The sequence below is a fragment of the Paramisgurnus dabryanus genome, chromosome 1 (genome assembly GCF_030506205.2).
Source record: "Paramisgurnus dabryanus chromosome 1, PD_genome_1.1, whole genome shotgun sequence".
Classification (NCBI taxonomy): Eukaryota; Metazoa; Chordata; class Actinopteri; order Cypriniformes; family Cobitidae; genus Paramisgurnus; species Paramisgurnus dabryanus.
Window position 1 is genome coordinate 67,013,237 of NC_133337.1, and position 12,581 is coordinate 67,025,817.

Sequence of the window (12,581 nt, forward strand, 5' to 3'; positions counted from 1 at the left end):
AAATTATCCCAGAGATCATTTGTTATAGCATGTTCAAAATGACCCTATTTGCGCTAAAAAAATCTGTTTTCATATGTGTACTAAATGCAAATGAGCTACAGCTTTTGGTTAAAAATAGATCTGATTCCTGTGAATACAGTCTGGAACAATAAGTGCTACAACATGCTGATAACGTCTCGGTTACGGATGTAACCCTCATTCCCTGAAGGAAGGGAACGGAGACGTCACGTCGTGACCGACGAATTGGGAACTCGCTTAGAGAGACCAATCTGCTTCGTTTACTACTAAAACGCCAATGAACTTGGCATTGAGATTTTGCATAATGTTGGCGGCGCCCCGCCAGGTGCTTATATAAGCAGCAGGTGCAAATATGGAAATTAGCTTCATTTCGCTGAGAAAGCCGGAAAGTGTGACCGGCCGATAAACAGCAGGGAGCAGCCCTGTGGCGACGGGACATGACGTCTCCGTTCCCTTCCATGAGGGAACGAGGGTTACATCCGTAACCGAGACGTTTCCTTTCAGTCAGTCACTATGACGTCACGTCACTCTTTTGTGCCGTCGGGAAAGAAAGGCACAGGAGATCAGGACCGAGAGGCCCGAGCAGCTCCGAAGTACCAATCATAACCCCTCCAACTCTACCGCTTCCACCGCTCGAGCGGGCACGGCCGCTATCTCCGGGACGACTCCACCTCGGAGGGAAAAGTGGGCACCCCTCTGATGCTGCAGAAGTGATGGGACCAGAAGGAGGTCCAGTGGATTCGGCAGAAATCGTAGAACACGACTCTGCAGTCTCCACCGGAGCCTCAACCAGCTCCGTCTTTTACTCAGCATAGTGATGCGAAGAGCGTCCTGCGAGCGCTTGACAGCCGCACCATGGCACCACTGGAGCCCTTATACTTCTCGTATCCAAGATCGCAGGGACAAAAAGCTATCCTGAAAAGGACGCTGATCTCCGAATATACGAGAGAGTGGCTGTCTTTAAAAAGACACAGAGCTCTCACACATCACTCTTTTTGGGAAATCACTCTTTAGGTGCTCAGCTGATGATGCGCACAGAGAGAGGCAACGCACACACTAAACTCAAAACAAGAAAGATGCAGAGCAGTGGAATACTGCGAGCGTCCGCAGTGTTAGTACTGCTTGTCAATCAACCTCAGCAACCGTTCCCATAAGAGCAAGTAGCTTCTTAGTAGCAGATAATGCCGGCTTTCGAAGCGAAAAAGCTAATTTCCATATTTGCACCTGCTGCTTATAAGGGCACCTGGCGGGGCGGCGCCAGCATTATGCAAATATCTCAATGCCAAGTTCATTGGCGTTTTAGTAGTAAACGAAGCAGATTGGTCTCTCTAAACAGGTTCCCAATTCGTCGGTCACGACGTGACGTCGTCGTGACCGACTGAAAGGGAAGCACATTTAGAAAAGCTTTTGGGTAAAATTAACCAGTCAGTCAGTGGCTGTGGGCGGGGCTTTATTAGTATGACATCACATTAACTAAAGAATCAAAACAGCATGTCTAATGAGACTGCTTTGGTTTAATAGGGATTAAAAAGTGAGAGGTTGGATTTTTTTCATTGTAGTGTGGTTGTGTTGACACACTGCCAACACACATTTATGTTCAAACACCTTGTAAAAGTAGATTATGCATATTATGGACTTTTTAAATTAGAAAAAAATTGTAATTCAATGACATTTGTAAGTAACATGAAATGACTTTTTCCCGAAATAACTTTCCTGGTCTTATTCGGTTGGAATTGCAATTACCTTTACTTTCACAAAGTTTTAATACAACATTGTTGTATTTCATTCTGTTTTATTAAAAATATGAGAAAGACATACACAACATGTGAAAAAAAATCAGATCAAAATGGCTTCTTCTGGCAAAACTCAGTATTTTATGTACCTCTGTTGGCTTTAAACACATCTTGAACTCTTTTAAGAAAACTGAAGTCCTAAAGTCATTAGATTAGAATTAGAAATTAGTCTTTCATTTCATTTAGGTTTAAGAGAGCTTGTAGGTTTCTGCTATTGCTCAAGTATAGGGAGGTCAAATTTTAATTTCAATCTGTTTCTTAATACTGCATACAGTTCCCTGTATTTTCTAGTTGTATTCTAATAAAGAGATAATAGTGGCAAGACTGTTGTGCAGTGCTGCACATCTAATAATGAGTAAACTAACTGAAGCAAACAGAATTTTACTTTGACAAAATATTTTAAACATGTCTGTTCATAACAGTGAATATCAACAGTGTACAATTATAATTTATACAGTATATTGCAGGTGGGACGTGCCCATAGCAAAACCAAATATGTGACATTGATGAAAAGTTTCTTGATTTAAGAAATAATGTTGCAGAAATCTCTACACATCAAATATTCTGTCATTTTTACAATATCCTTCACATAACCCTATACACTGTACAATGAAAAGTCTAATTAATAATGTGGCAGAGATCTCCACACACCATACAATCTGTCACCCTCAATCTCTTTTATATAAACAGCCAATCACACTCTCAAGCAGTTGTAAATTATTTCAAGGTTAGATATTCTGCCTCAAATACCGTAGATTTGTTTTGACAAAGTAAACAGAGAGCACCTGGCTTTTGAGATGCTTGGGAACAACCTGTCAATTATTTCTGTCTTTGCAGCTGAATCGCTGTCTGATCCAGTTTAACTGAACATGCAGACTCTGATGGGTTGTTATGATTGGACGCTTTGACAGTGCAGAACCCCAACAAATTGCTGTCATTTCCTATATTTTTACAGCAGATAGGCTCCTGTCACTCAACGGATACGCAGCATGAAATACTTGAGGTTTGAAGGAGTGGCGTGTGGTGCTTTAGTTTCCGCTACCCTACCGTCTCACCAAAACAAAGGTTTAATTAAAGTGTCTTTGCACATCTTCACACAAAGCTGTTATGAGCTGATAAAGACAATCTCCATTCAGACCTTTATATCCTCCATTCTTAGCTGAATAACAGGCAGGCAGCTTGTCTTTGTATGTGTGCATCTGTGTGAAAAAGCACACATTCGGACTTTGTTTGTTCCTGTATGCGCACTGCCTCCTTTTACCAGGGATAGTAATTATCCTTTAATGTTTGCCCTTTACAGACCCGTCTTCTACAAAACCAAAGTAAAGGATTCAATCCATAAATACATCACATGCTGAAAGCACCAATAAATTGTTGTAGAGTGCTTAAAATGTGTTCAAGGTTAAAAGAGTCTGACTTTTACTACACTTATATAAACTACATTTATAAACTTAGAAAAAAAAAGAAAAATGTTGTCTGTTGGAATAATGAAGAATAAAAGCGCAAAAGGGCTTTTATATTTAGAAACAATAAACATATGGTATGCATAATTGGACTGTTTCTCCGTCTTGTACTAATACATTTTAATTACTGGCTTGTCTTTTGTCTTTTAGCTCTTTTGCTGCTCTACGATGTGACAAATAAATCATCCTTCGACAACATACAGGTAAGACTCATGTGGCATTTAAAGGCAAGAAACCTATTTGTCATCATAGCTACAGTACAATTTCTATTATAATAAATCCATGAAGTCCTTTTTCTTACCGTCAGACAGTCATTATCCCAATGATTATCCCAAATTATCCCAAGCTGTCACTGGAGCAGTACCCTTTAAAAAAGTCTTAATATGTACCATTTGGGTACAGATGTGTATACATTTTGTACCAATATGTACCTCTGAGGTATTAATATGATCTTTATCCACATGCATGTGATATGCAGTGAGCACAGTGTGTGTGTAACGTACATTGATCAGTAAATAAATAAACACCTCTCACACACCTGAGGGGTTATAGGGAAGTGTGCTTTTATTTTTGTTGCATCATGTGATACATGAATCAGAATGACAGCAACCTAGCAGTACATGCGAAATGACCGGGACAAAAACTTTTGGGCTTCTAAACTGTCCAAATAAAATGGTAAAAAATGGTCCCAAGCCGTTACTGGGGCAGTAACCTTTAACTCTTTCCCCACCAGCATTTAAAACTTTTTGCCAGCCAGTGCCAGCATTTTTATGATTTTCACAAAAGTTTAACTCTTTCACCACCATTGACGAGATATCTCGTCAATTAAGAGAAAACGCTTCCCCGCCAATGACGAGATTTTCCGTCTTTCCGCAATACCGCTATCATCCACCTTCCGCAACTTTTTAAACCTGGAAGTATTGCCCTATGGCAAGCGGCTGCATGTCCGTGTCTGTTTTAAAGATCGCTCTGAATGGGATCTCTATGAAAAGTCCGTCACAAAAATTTAATTATCTCTGCTTTTTGCTCAAAATGTGGTGTTTTTGCAGAAATTTACCCATATTCAAAAGCTGATTACAAAAGAACCACTGAAGGTAGGATGAAACGGGTTTTTTTGTTTGAAAGCAGAGGGTCTGTTCTTTCATTTGGTATATTGTATGTTTATATATTTAAAGAAGAACATTTTCTGGAAGGCATTAAACTTTGGTGAAAATCATGAAAAACGCTGGCGCTGGCTGGCAACTTTTTAAAAAAAACGCTGGCGGTGAAAGAGTTAATGGCTTCCAGACAGTTGTACTTACAATATATCAAATGAAAGAACAGACCCTCTGCTTTCAAAAAAGTTATATCCTTTATTTGTTCTCTTTTTACCTCTTAAATATGGGTAGGTTACTTTAAAAAGACCAGATTTTGAGCAAAAAGCTGAGATACAGTAAATGCATTTTTGTAAAAAACCTTTGAGATCAGATTCAGAACGAAGATCAAAACATAATTTTTTACAGTTTTAAGGTTTTTGTTGGGTAAGACTGCCATCTAGTGGATAATAGCAGAAATATGGATTGCTGTAAAAACATGTCATTGGCAGGGAAGCGTTTTTGTCTTAATTGACGAAATAACTAAATGGCGGGGAATAAGCGTGCATGCACACCAAAGCGTTTATGTCGCCGACTGCCGTATGTTTTCAATTGTTTTAAATGGAAGCATGGCGCTTTTGAAAAAAGTCAGCAGCTGGCGTTTTTTCCCGCAGCAGTCAGCGTTTTTTTCCGTTCTCAGCTCAGAGTTTTCAACTTTGGGTGAAAAGCTCAGCTTGTCAATGTCAGTTCTCTCTCGGCCGTCCAATCACAGTGGAGGAGGGACGGGATAAACATTACAACAACCAACCAGTGCATCATACAACGACTGATAAACAAAGCAGACGTATTATACATGTAGCAACCAAAACGCTTAGCTGAAAAAAGCTGTCAGTCGGGGTTCGCCTGGTGTTTTCAGCAGTGTTTAGAAGCTTTGGTGTGCACACCCCCTTAACTGTCAACGGCGGTTAAAGAGTTAAACTTTTTTAAATATGTAGCGTTTAGGTAGATATATGTAAAAATTTGGTACTACTATGTACTTTTGAGGTATATGTATTCTTTAGTGCATTATGTACCTCCATGTACTCTTTAGTTGCAAAGGTGTACTTTTTGAAAGGGTACTGCCACAGTGACAGCTAGAGACAGTTTTTTCGGTCAGTCTCAGTGTGAAAAACAGATGCAAGTTTAATAAGTTATGAAAGGGTGGTATTGAGGACAACCATCGTATAGCATTACAGCTGCAGGCCCAGTTATTAATACATCATGAAGCATTGCACCATTTGTAGGGGGGGACTGATACACCCTCAAGCTTTTAAAAATCATTATTGATACATGAACATGAACGTACACAAGCCCTCACTCCCACACATATTTTACACACAAAAATACAAACAAATATTTCAATCACTGTTTCAATCACACATTGACATGCACAAAAGAAAAACAGTTGCTCAGACCAAAGGTCGGTGCTTACACCCACGGGCATTTGCATTTCACAAAGCTTTTGTCTGCTGTCTTGGACTTGTAACCATAAGGGACATTATGAGTGTTTTGTATGTGGTAAACAGCACCTGTTCATTTGCATAGAGGCACTCAAGCTTTACCTCTGCTGCTTAGGTTAATTAATGTAACTCCATGCTGATCACCGTGACAAACTGAGAACCAAAGGCTGAGATGCAAAAAAGCCAAAGCCTTAGCATTACGCATATTAAACCTACTTATAAGCACATTCATTGTGTTGCCATGTTTGTTGATACTTTTTCGCTTCTTTAATAGCTACCAAAAGCATTTGGACACATTCGGACACTTAAGTCAAATTGAATCAAGATAGCGATGGGGTACAAGTGCTTCTGGAGCATTTCCCAAAAAATAATACAGAGTAAATCACTACATTATCACTGGTAGCATCATATTCATTACTGTCTGAGATAATTTAGTGCTAAATAGTATAAATTTGGATTAAGGGAGAGAAATGAATTAAGGATGGTTGCATCAGTTTCTTACAGTACTGTAGGTATAAATTTTTTGCACACACTGGCTAAATCGTATACTATGGTACATTTAATTTTAAATGTGATCTGCCTTCTTAAATGCTCATCATTTCTTTTATGGTTTGTTTATCTGTGATCGATGTGGGTATATTGCCTTGTTCAGAAAGGGGCACAGATCATCCCATTAAAACCAGTGATTCCTAATCAGGTGTAAGCTTACCCCAGAGAGTACTTAAGCAGATTTATACGGGTACTTCAAGACTTGGTTTACAAAATTGGCCTTATTATACAAGACAGGTATGTTGTTATTATTTTATTAGTATATATATTATGCTGTTTCAGACCAATAAGATCTGACGGTGGACAGGGTTAAATGACACTTATTTGACTGTGCTTCATTGGCTAATACACGGATGTATCTCTATAGTTATGATTCAGACCAAATGGCATTAGCATTTTCTTGCTGTTTTTGGCACATATATCTATATTTAACATTTAGAGCATGTGTCTCCTATTTGCAGCAAGACTGAATGACTGAATGTTCTGTCTTCAAGTGTTCAAAAGATCCTTCTGGTGCTGCCTTTAGCCAGGTGGTTTGTAAGATTGCATGTTGCACTCACATAACACTTGCTTGGTATTCATTAATCCCCGCCCCTCTTCATCCACATCTCGCTGTCTCCCTCTCTTTCTTAAGGCTCTTGGGTTGCAAATGTCTTTCTCATTTTTGCCGCAGAGTCTCAGCAGCTTGAATATAATGCTCAAGTGATTCACAGATCATCCAGCGAGTGCTTCAGACACAAACTGGCGAACAACGATAAGAGTTATCACTTAGTGCAATACAAAGTTCACGCCACCTTTGGTTGAATTTACTATAGGTTGTTTAAGACATGCATAGTGTGGCTATTCTTGTTTTTTAGGAGGACGGTGCTCATCTTTTATTCATAGGGGAGCAGATTGTGCTTTGATATTGATTTTAATCTTTGACATGGTCTTACTCGGTCAATATTAAAAGATATCAAGGTTGTTTTTACACAGAATGTCCTTTTATTATGGGACAGATTGGATTTTTGTCATTGAACAAGACAGAAGAACTGAAAAACCTCAAAAGCATTTACTGCTTTGTATAAAGTTAAAGTCGCCATGAAACGGAAGTATTGATTGCCTAATTTTTGTGTATCCGAGTGAAACCGGCTTCTGAAATAAAATAAGGCAGGGCTGGATTTAAAATTGTCCATTGAGATCTGATTGGATCGTTTGAAGTTGGGTCGTGTTGCTAATTGCAAATCGCAATGATCTTCCCCCAGACCCCGCCCATCTGCCATACCATGACCGGAAGTAAAGAGTGATAATTTTGAGGAGGGGAGGAGATTTGCATTTTTTTATTAAATATTATGAGGGTACATGCATTTTTTTAAAATAATGAAGCTCACAGATAAGTAATCTGAAAAAAATACCACAACATTTCAAAACAAATTACAGTTTTTCATTTTAATTTAATTTCGTTTTTTCTTTAATTAATTTTTGAACTAACTGCAAACTAATATATATATATATATATATATATATATATATATATATATATATATATATATATATATATATATATATATATATATATATATATATATATTCGTCCCTGAGGTTCACTAAAGTCCACTATATGGTGAAAAATACTGGAATGTTTTTCTCAATAAATAAAAAAAAAAAAAATGTATTTCTTCTCGACTAAACAAAAAAAGTGAGTAAATTATAATTTTTTTTAAAAAAAGTGGAATAATCCTTTAACCATTTCTGGCCTTGGCTCTTGAACGGATCAAGTTTTTGGTGTTATTAAAGTGGGAAGGTGCCGGTCCCAATATTTAAGTTTTTGCGGTAAAGCATTTGGATTTATTTCGGCTTACCTTGGGATTTTTCTTCTTAGTTGTTTTATTCATGCAAGCTCTGGCAACGCTCGTCACACACACACACACAAAAAGTGAGCAGTATAGATCTTGTAATACTGTGATAGTTCCTTCAGGTAGTGATTTGAGCTGAGAAATAGCCGCTCGACTCTATTTGCTGTCTCCAAGTCCACCAAAGGCAAGTGAGCTGCACGTCACTCAGTCCCTGATTGGATTTTTGCTGTTCCTGCTGTATGATTGACTGCTGTATGACTGTATGAATGTTCACAACGCCAGCCTTTCACAGTGTCTGAAACAGAGTTTCCTGCTGTGATTATTCATTCACAGCCTTTGTTTCTGACACTTCTGTGATCTGGCTCTTATTGATTTGTTGTGTTTACTTAAATCTGTAGATGTAATCTAAAATGCTATTGTTTTGATCAATTTTGTCCTGAATCGTAGCAAATTGCAGTCTGAATGCATAATCAAACACAATGGCTCTAATGAAAGCGTGCAGATTGTTTTGCATAACCATTTTGTATAATCATTTGGTACAGGCCATCAGCTTAATCACATATTTATTTATTATTTTTTTGCATAATGATTTAATGTGTCCGTCCATACTAAAAGCGAATATTCCAGACAGTCAAAACATATTTGATGTGGAGCTGTACAAACCAGGTGATTGTGCATTGTCTTTCTGTGTTGTACATTTAGACATGGATGTTGGTTTGTTTACTTAAGCTGTTTGAGAATTGTTTTCTATGGAATTGTTTGCCATTTAATCTGACATCTTATTCACATTAGATATGCGTGGAGCATGCAGACGTGTCAAAAGAAAATTACTCACATAATAATCGATGAATCTGTGTACAGGTTTATTCTAATCAGATTTTAATGAAAACATTTGTCATTACAACGCACTTTCAGGTGACAGATGCCCTGTACTATTAGGGCCCTCCTAAGAGCTGCTCCAGTCACTTTATTTTAATATGCAGTAACACAACATGAACTTTGTGATTAATAATTATATAATAATTATAAATCTATTATCACCAGTAGATTTTTGTTAGATGTAAATAGTTTGTTTTGCTGCACAACCATAAGTCATGTCAAGTGTTTAAACAAAGTCACTGCTCGAGTAAAAATGCAGAAAGCAGTGCTGTGAAAAAAGTTTCTGATGAATTGACCTTTGATAATGTTGGTGTGTCTTTAAAGAGGGCATGAAGAATGATTTCTCTGTCTGCAGAAACACCCCGAGTAATGCATCAGTGCTCTTCTGAGGACTGCCTCAAACTAATCTAATTGACCAGCTATACCTATCTTTATACAGTAAATCAAATGGACTATGTTTTTCCACAATGCAGCATTTTCATTTTTCATTTATTTTGAAAAATGTCGTGTTTATGATAGCTATTCATTGGTTTTTCATTTTTTTAATTGGCACAACTGCAGCCCCGTATTTTTTTATTTCAAAGTTTAGACTGCTGTCACTATTGAACTCTGAAATTTCAACATTTATTGTAACTCAATTAGCAATACTGAAAAAATATTTTTGTACTTGGACACCAGCTTAAGAATGGTGTTAACTCTCATTAAACCCAGTGGTGGGGTGGTGCCTGGAGAACTACTCTTAGAACGAATGTGTTAAAAACAACACATTAATGTTGATTGTGGGACGACACACTAAATGCGTTGTCTCAGAATTCACGCATCACTGTGTTATTATTGAACACATTTGGTGTTACTTTAAACACAACTTGTGTTATATTTTAACACAAAATCAACACAAAATGACACATAATGTGTTAAAATTACACATCATGTGTTAAAAGCTTAACACACAAAGATGTGTAAAAAATTAACACATCGTTTCTAAGAGTGTAGGCATACTCTTTAATTTACACCCCTATTTTTTTAAAGGAGCCCAACTAAGGTTGAACACCCCGTAATATAAACATTTACATGTAAGATAGTCTTGCATAATTAGTTCACTCAAAAATGGGCTATTGTCACTTAACTTCTGCTGCTTGGCTATGATCAATATGAAATTAATATTTAGAATTTAGAAGTGGGTACTCCATGCCATCTAATAAAAAAGTGGGTATACTCCATATACCTGCATACACTATACACTAGTCCAATGTACAAACCTATCCATTTCTTTGATCTGATGAACACAAAGGAAGCTATATTGGCAAAAGTTTTGGGACACCCCTCCAAATCATTGATTTCAGGTGTTCCAATCACTTCAATTGAAAGGAACTTAATGCTTCATCATACCAAGACATTTTGGACAATTTCATGCTCCCAACTTTGTGGGAACACTTTGGGGATGTTCCAATAGTGCAAAAAATAAGGTCCATAAAGACATGGATTAGGGAGTTTGGTGTAGAGTCCTGACCTCAACCCAATAGAACATCTTTGGGATGAATTAAAGCGGAGACTACGACCGAGGCCTTCTCGTCAAGGTGTCTGACCTTAAAAATGTGCTTTTAGAAGAAATTCCCATAAACACACTCTTAAACCTGATAGAAAGTCTTCCAAGAAGAGTTAAAGCTGTTATGTTATGAAGCTTGTTTGTTCACTTGTCAGAGTGCCATCAGTCAAATCCATTCCACTGGAAGAATGCCCTAATAAATTAAACTAATTTCAGCCACAGCCTTGACTTCCACGCTGCTGCTTCCTTAAATACATTCCACTTGCCTCATTTAAAGTCCATATAAAAACATTTTTGTTTTTTCAGGCTATACAATTGTTTAATTAAAAGTCACCAGAATACAAGAAAATCTACTCAGTAAATGCTTTGGACCCACCCAGATGTTTTTGCTTCCAATGCCAATGCAATTTTATATGCAAATATTAAAATAAAGTCATCACTGTTGCATTTTGAATGCTATTGATCAATGATAAAAGGCTACACTATCAGATAAAATGGTCAAAAATATGTATGTAGCTTGGTCCTAATACATTTGCGGTAGTATTCACTCCAACTAGTATTCACTCCTTTAAAGGTACTAATATGAACTCTTTAGGTAAAGAGGTATAGGGACCTTTTTAACCCTTTTTTCTGACAGTGTATGCAAAACCGGGGCTGAATGAAAAAATAAATAATGAAATTTTAACTTTTTTTTACTCCTACACAGCAGGGGCGGAGTGGGACCAAAAAATCTACCGGGAAATTTTGTGTACCACTGGCTCACCGTGGTTACTTAAAAAGGTCCTGTAGCCTATTTGTAGTAAAACTAGGGCAATACAAATCGTAATCAATCTGCCCAAAAAAAAAAAAAACATTTTCATAATAATAATAAAATCATTAAATCATGGTTAATTTTCCTAAATGAGTAACTATACAAAATGATACATGTTTGAAAGACGGAGATGCGCACCTATATCAGCTATTACATAACAGAGCGAGGCCAGAGATGAACGTGCTCATAAATGGGAGTAATAAAGAATTTTTGTCATATAAAGTTTTGAGAGATAATAATGTTTTTCCACTGTTATTACTTATTTATTTTAACGTGTTTGGCGCATTTACCTCAGAGATTATTTCAGAAATATTGCTGTTTTTCCGCTAATAATAATAATAATACAATTTTCATGCCAATCCTGCTTCCTTGTCTGTTTATTCATTTCATTATGCTGTTAAGTTAAGTTATATGTGGATATTTATTGTCATATGAGACGTTCATTGCCGTTATATACTCTCGTCTAATATTCAATCATATGCGGAATAATGTGCGCATTTTGAATAACTGTAAGAATACAGTTCCTTTGAAAATAGTTTTTGTCAAAGTTTTGAGAAAAATAATGTTGTGAGGATATTTATATATTGCAGTTGAATACTCTCGTCTTCATTATTAATCTGACCGCATATGTACTGCAATAAACAGACATTCGGCCGCGCAGCTTTTTACATCAAAGGCTGATAGGCTATGCAATTTGGAGAGGGGCCGTTCAATGATCCCCCTATATTTAAAAAAATCCTAAACATGGTTGGACCTGCCGAACAGGTTGAGCACTTTTATATAGCCTACTGTGTTGAGCAAAGAGGCTGCACAGTTTGACCAGAGGGAAGCGGCCGCACATCAGGCCGCTAGACGGGGTTGCTATATAACTTGCAATACCTATTATCAGACCGACCCTCGCAGCCTCAAAACACTCCGCTACTGCTACACAGCATAAGCATGACTCATAGCTATGTTAATGTATGTTTAGCTTATGTTCAACCTTGCTTCTGTTAAAAACAATTAAAAGCAGTGCAGACTGAACATATTCACCTACATTCACACCTTGAGACGAACATCACATGATAAATCTTTTCAATTTCCTGCATGGATACGTCACTGGGACCAAATGAGAG

At 37.3% G+C, this 12,581-nt stretch overlaps 1 protein-coding gene across 1 annotated transcript in view; it reads left to right on the top strand.

The window, feature by feature from the left end:
* The window catches only part of LOC135734633 (ras-related protein Rab-26), a 167,213-nt gene that overhangs the window by 102,172 nt on the left and 52,460 nt on the right, over positions 1 to 12,581 (top strand). The window contains exon 5 of the mRNA XM_065253493.2: positions 3,425 to 3,477. Coding sequence (XP_065109565.1) covers positions 3,425 to 3,477 — 53 coding nt within the window. The remainder of the gene's footprint in view (positions 1 to 3,424; positions 3,478 to 12,581) is intronic.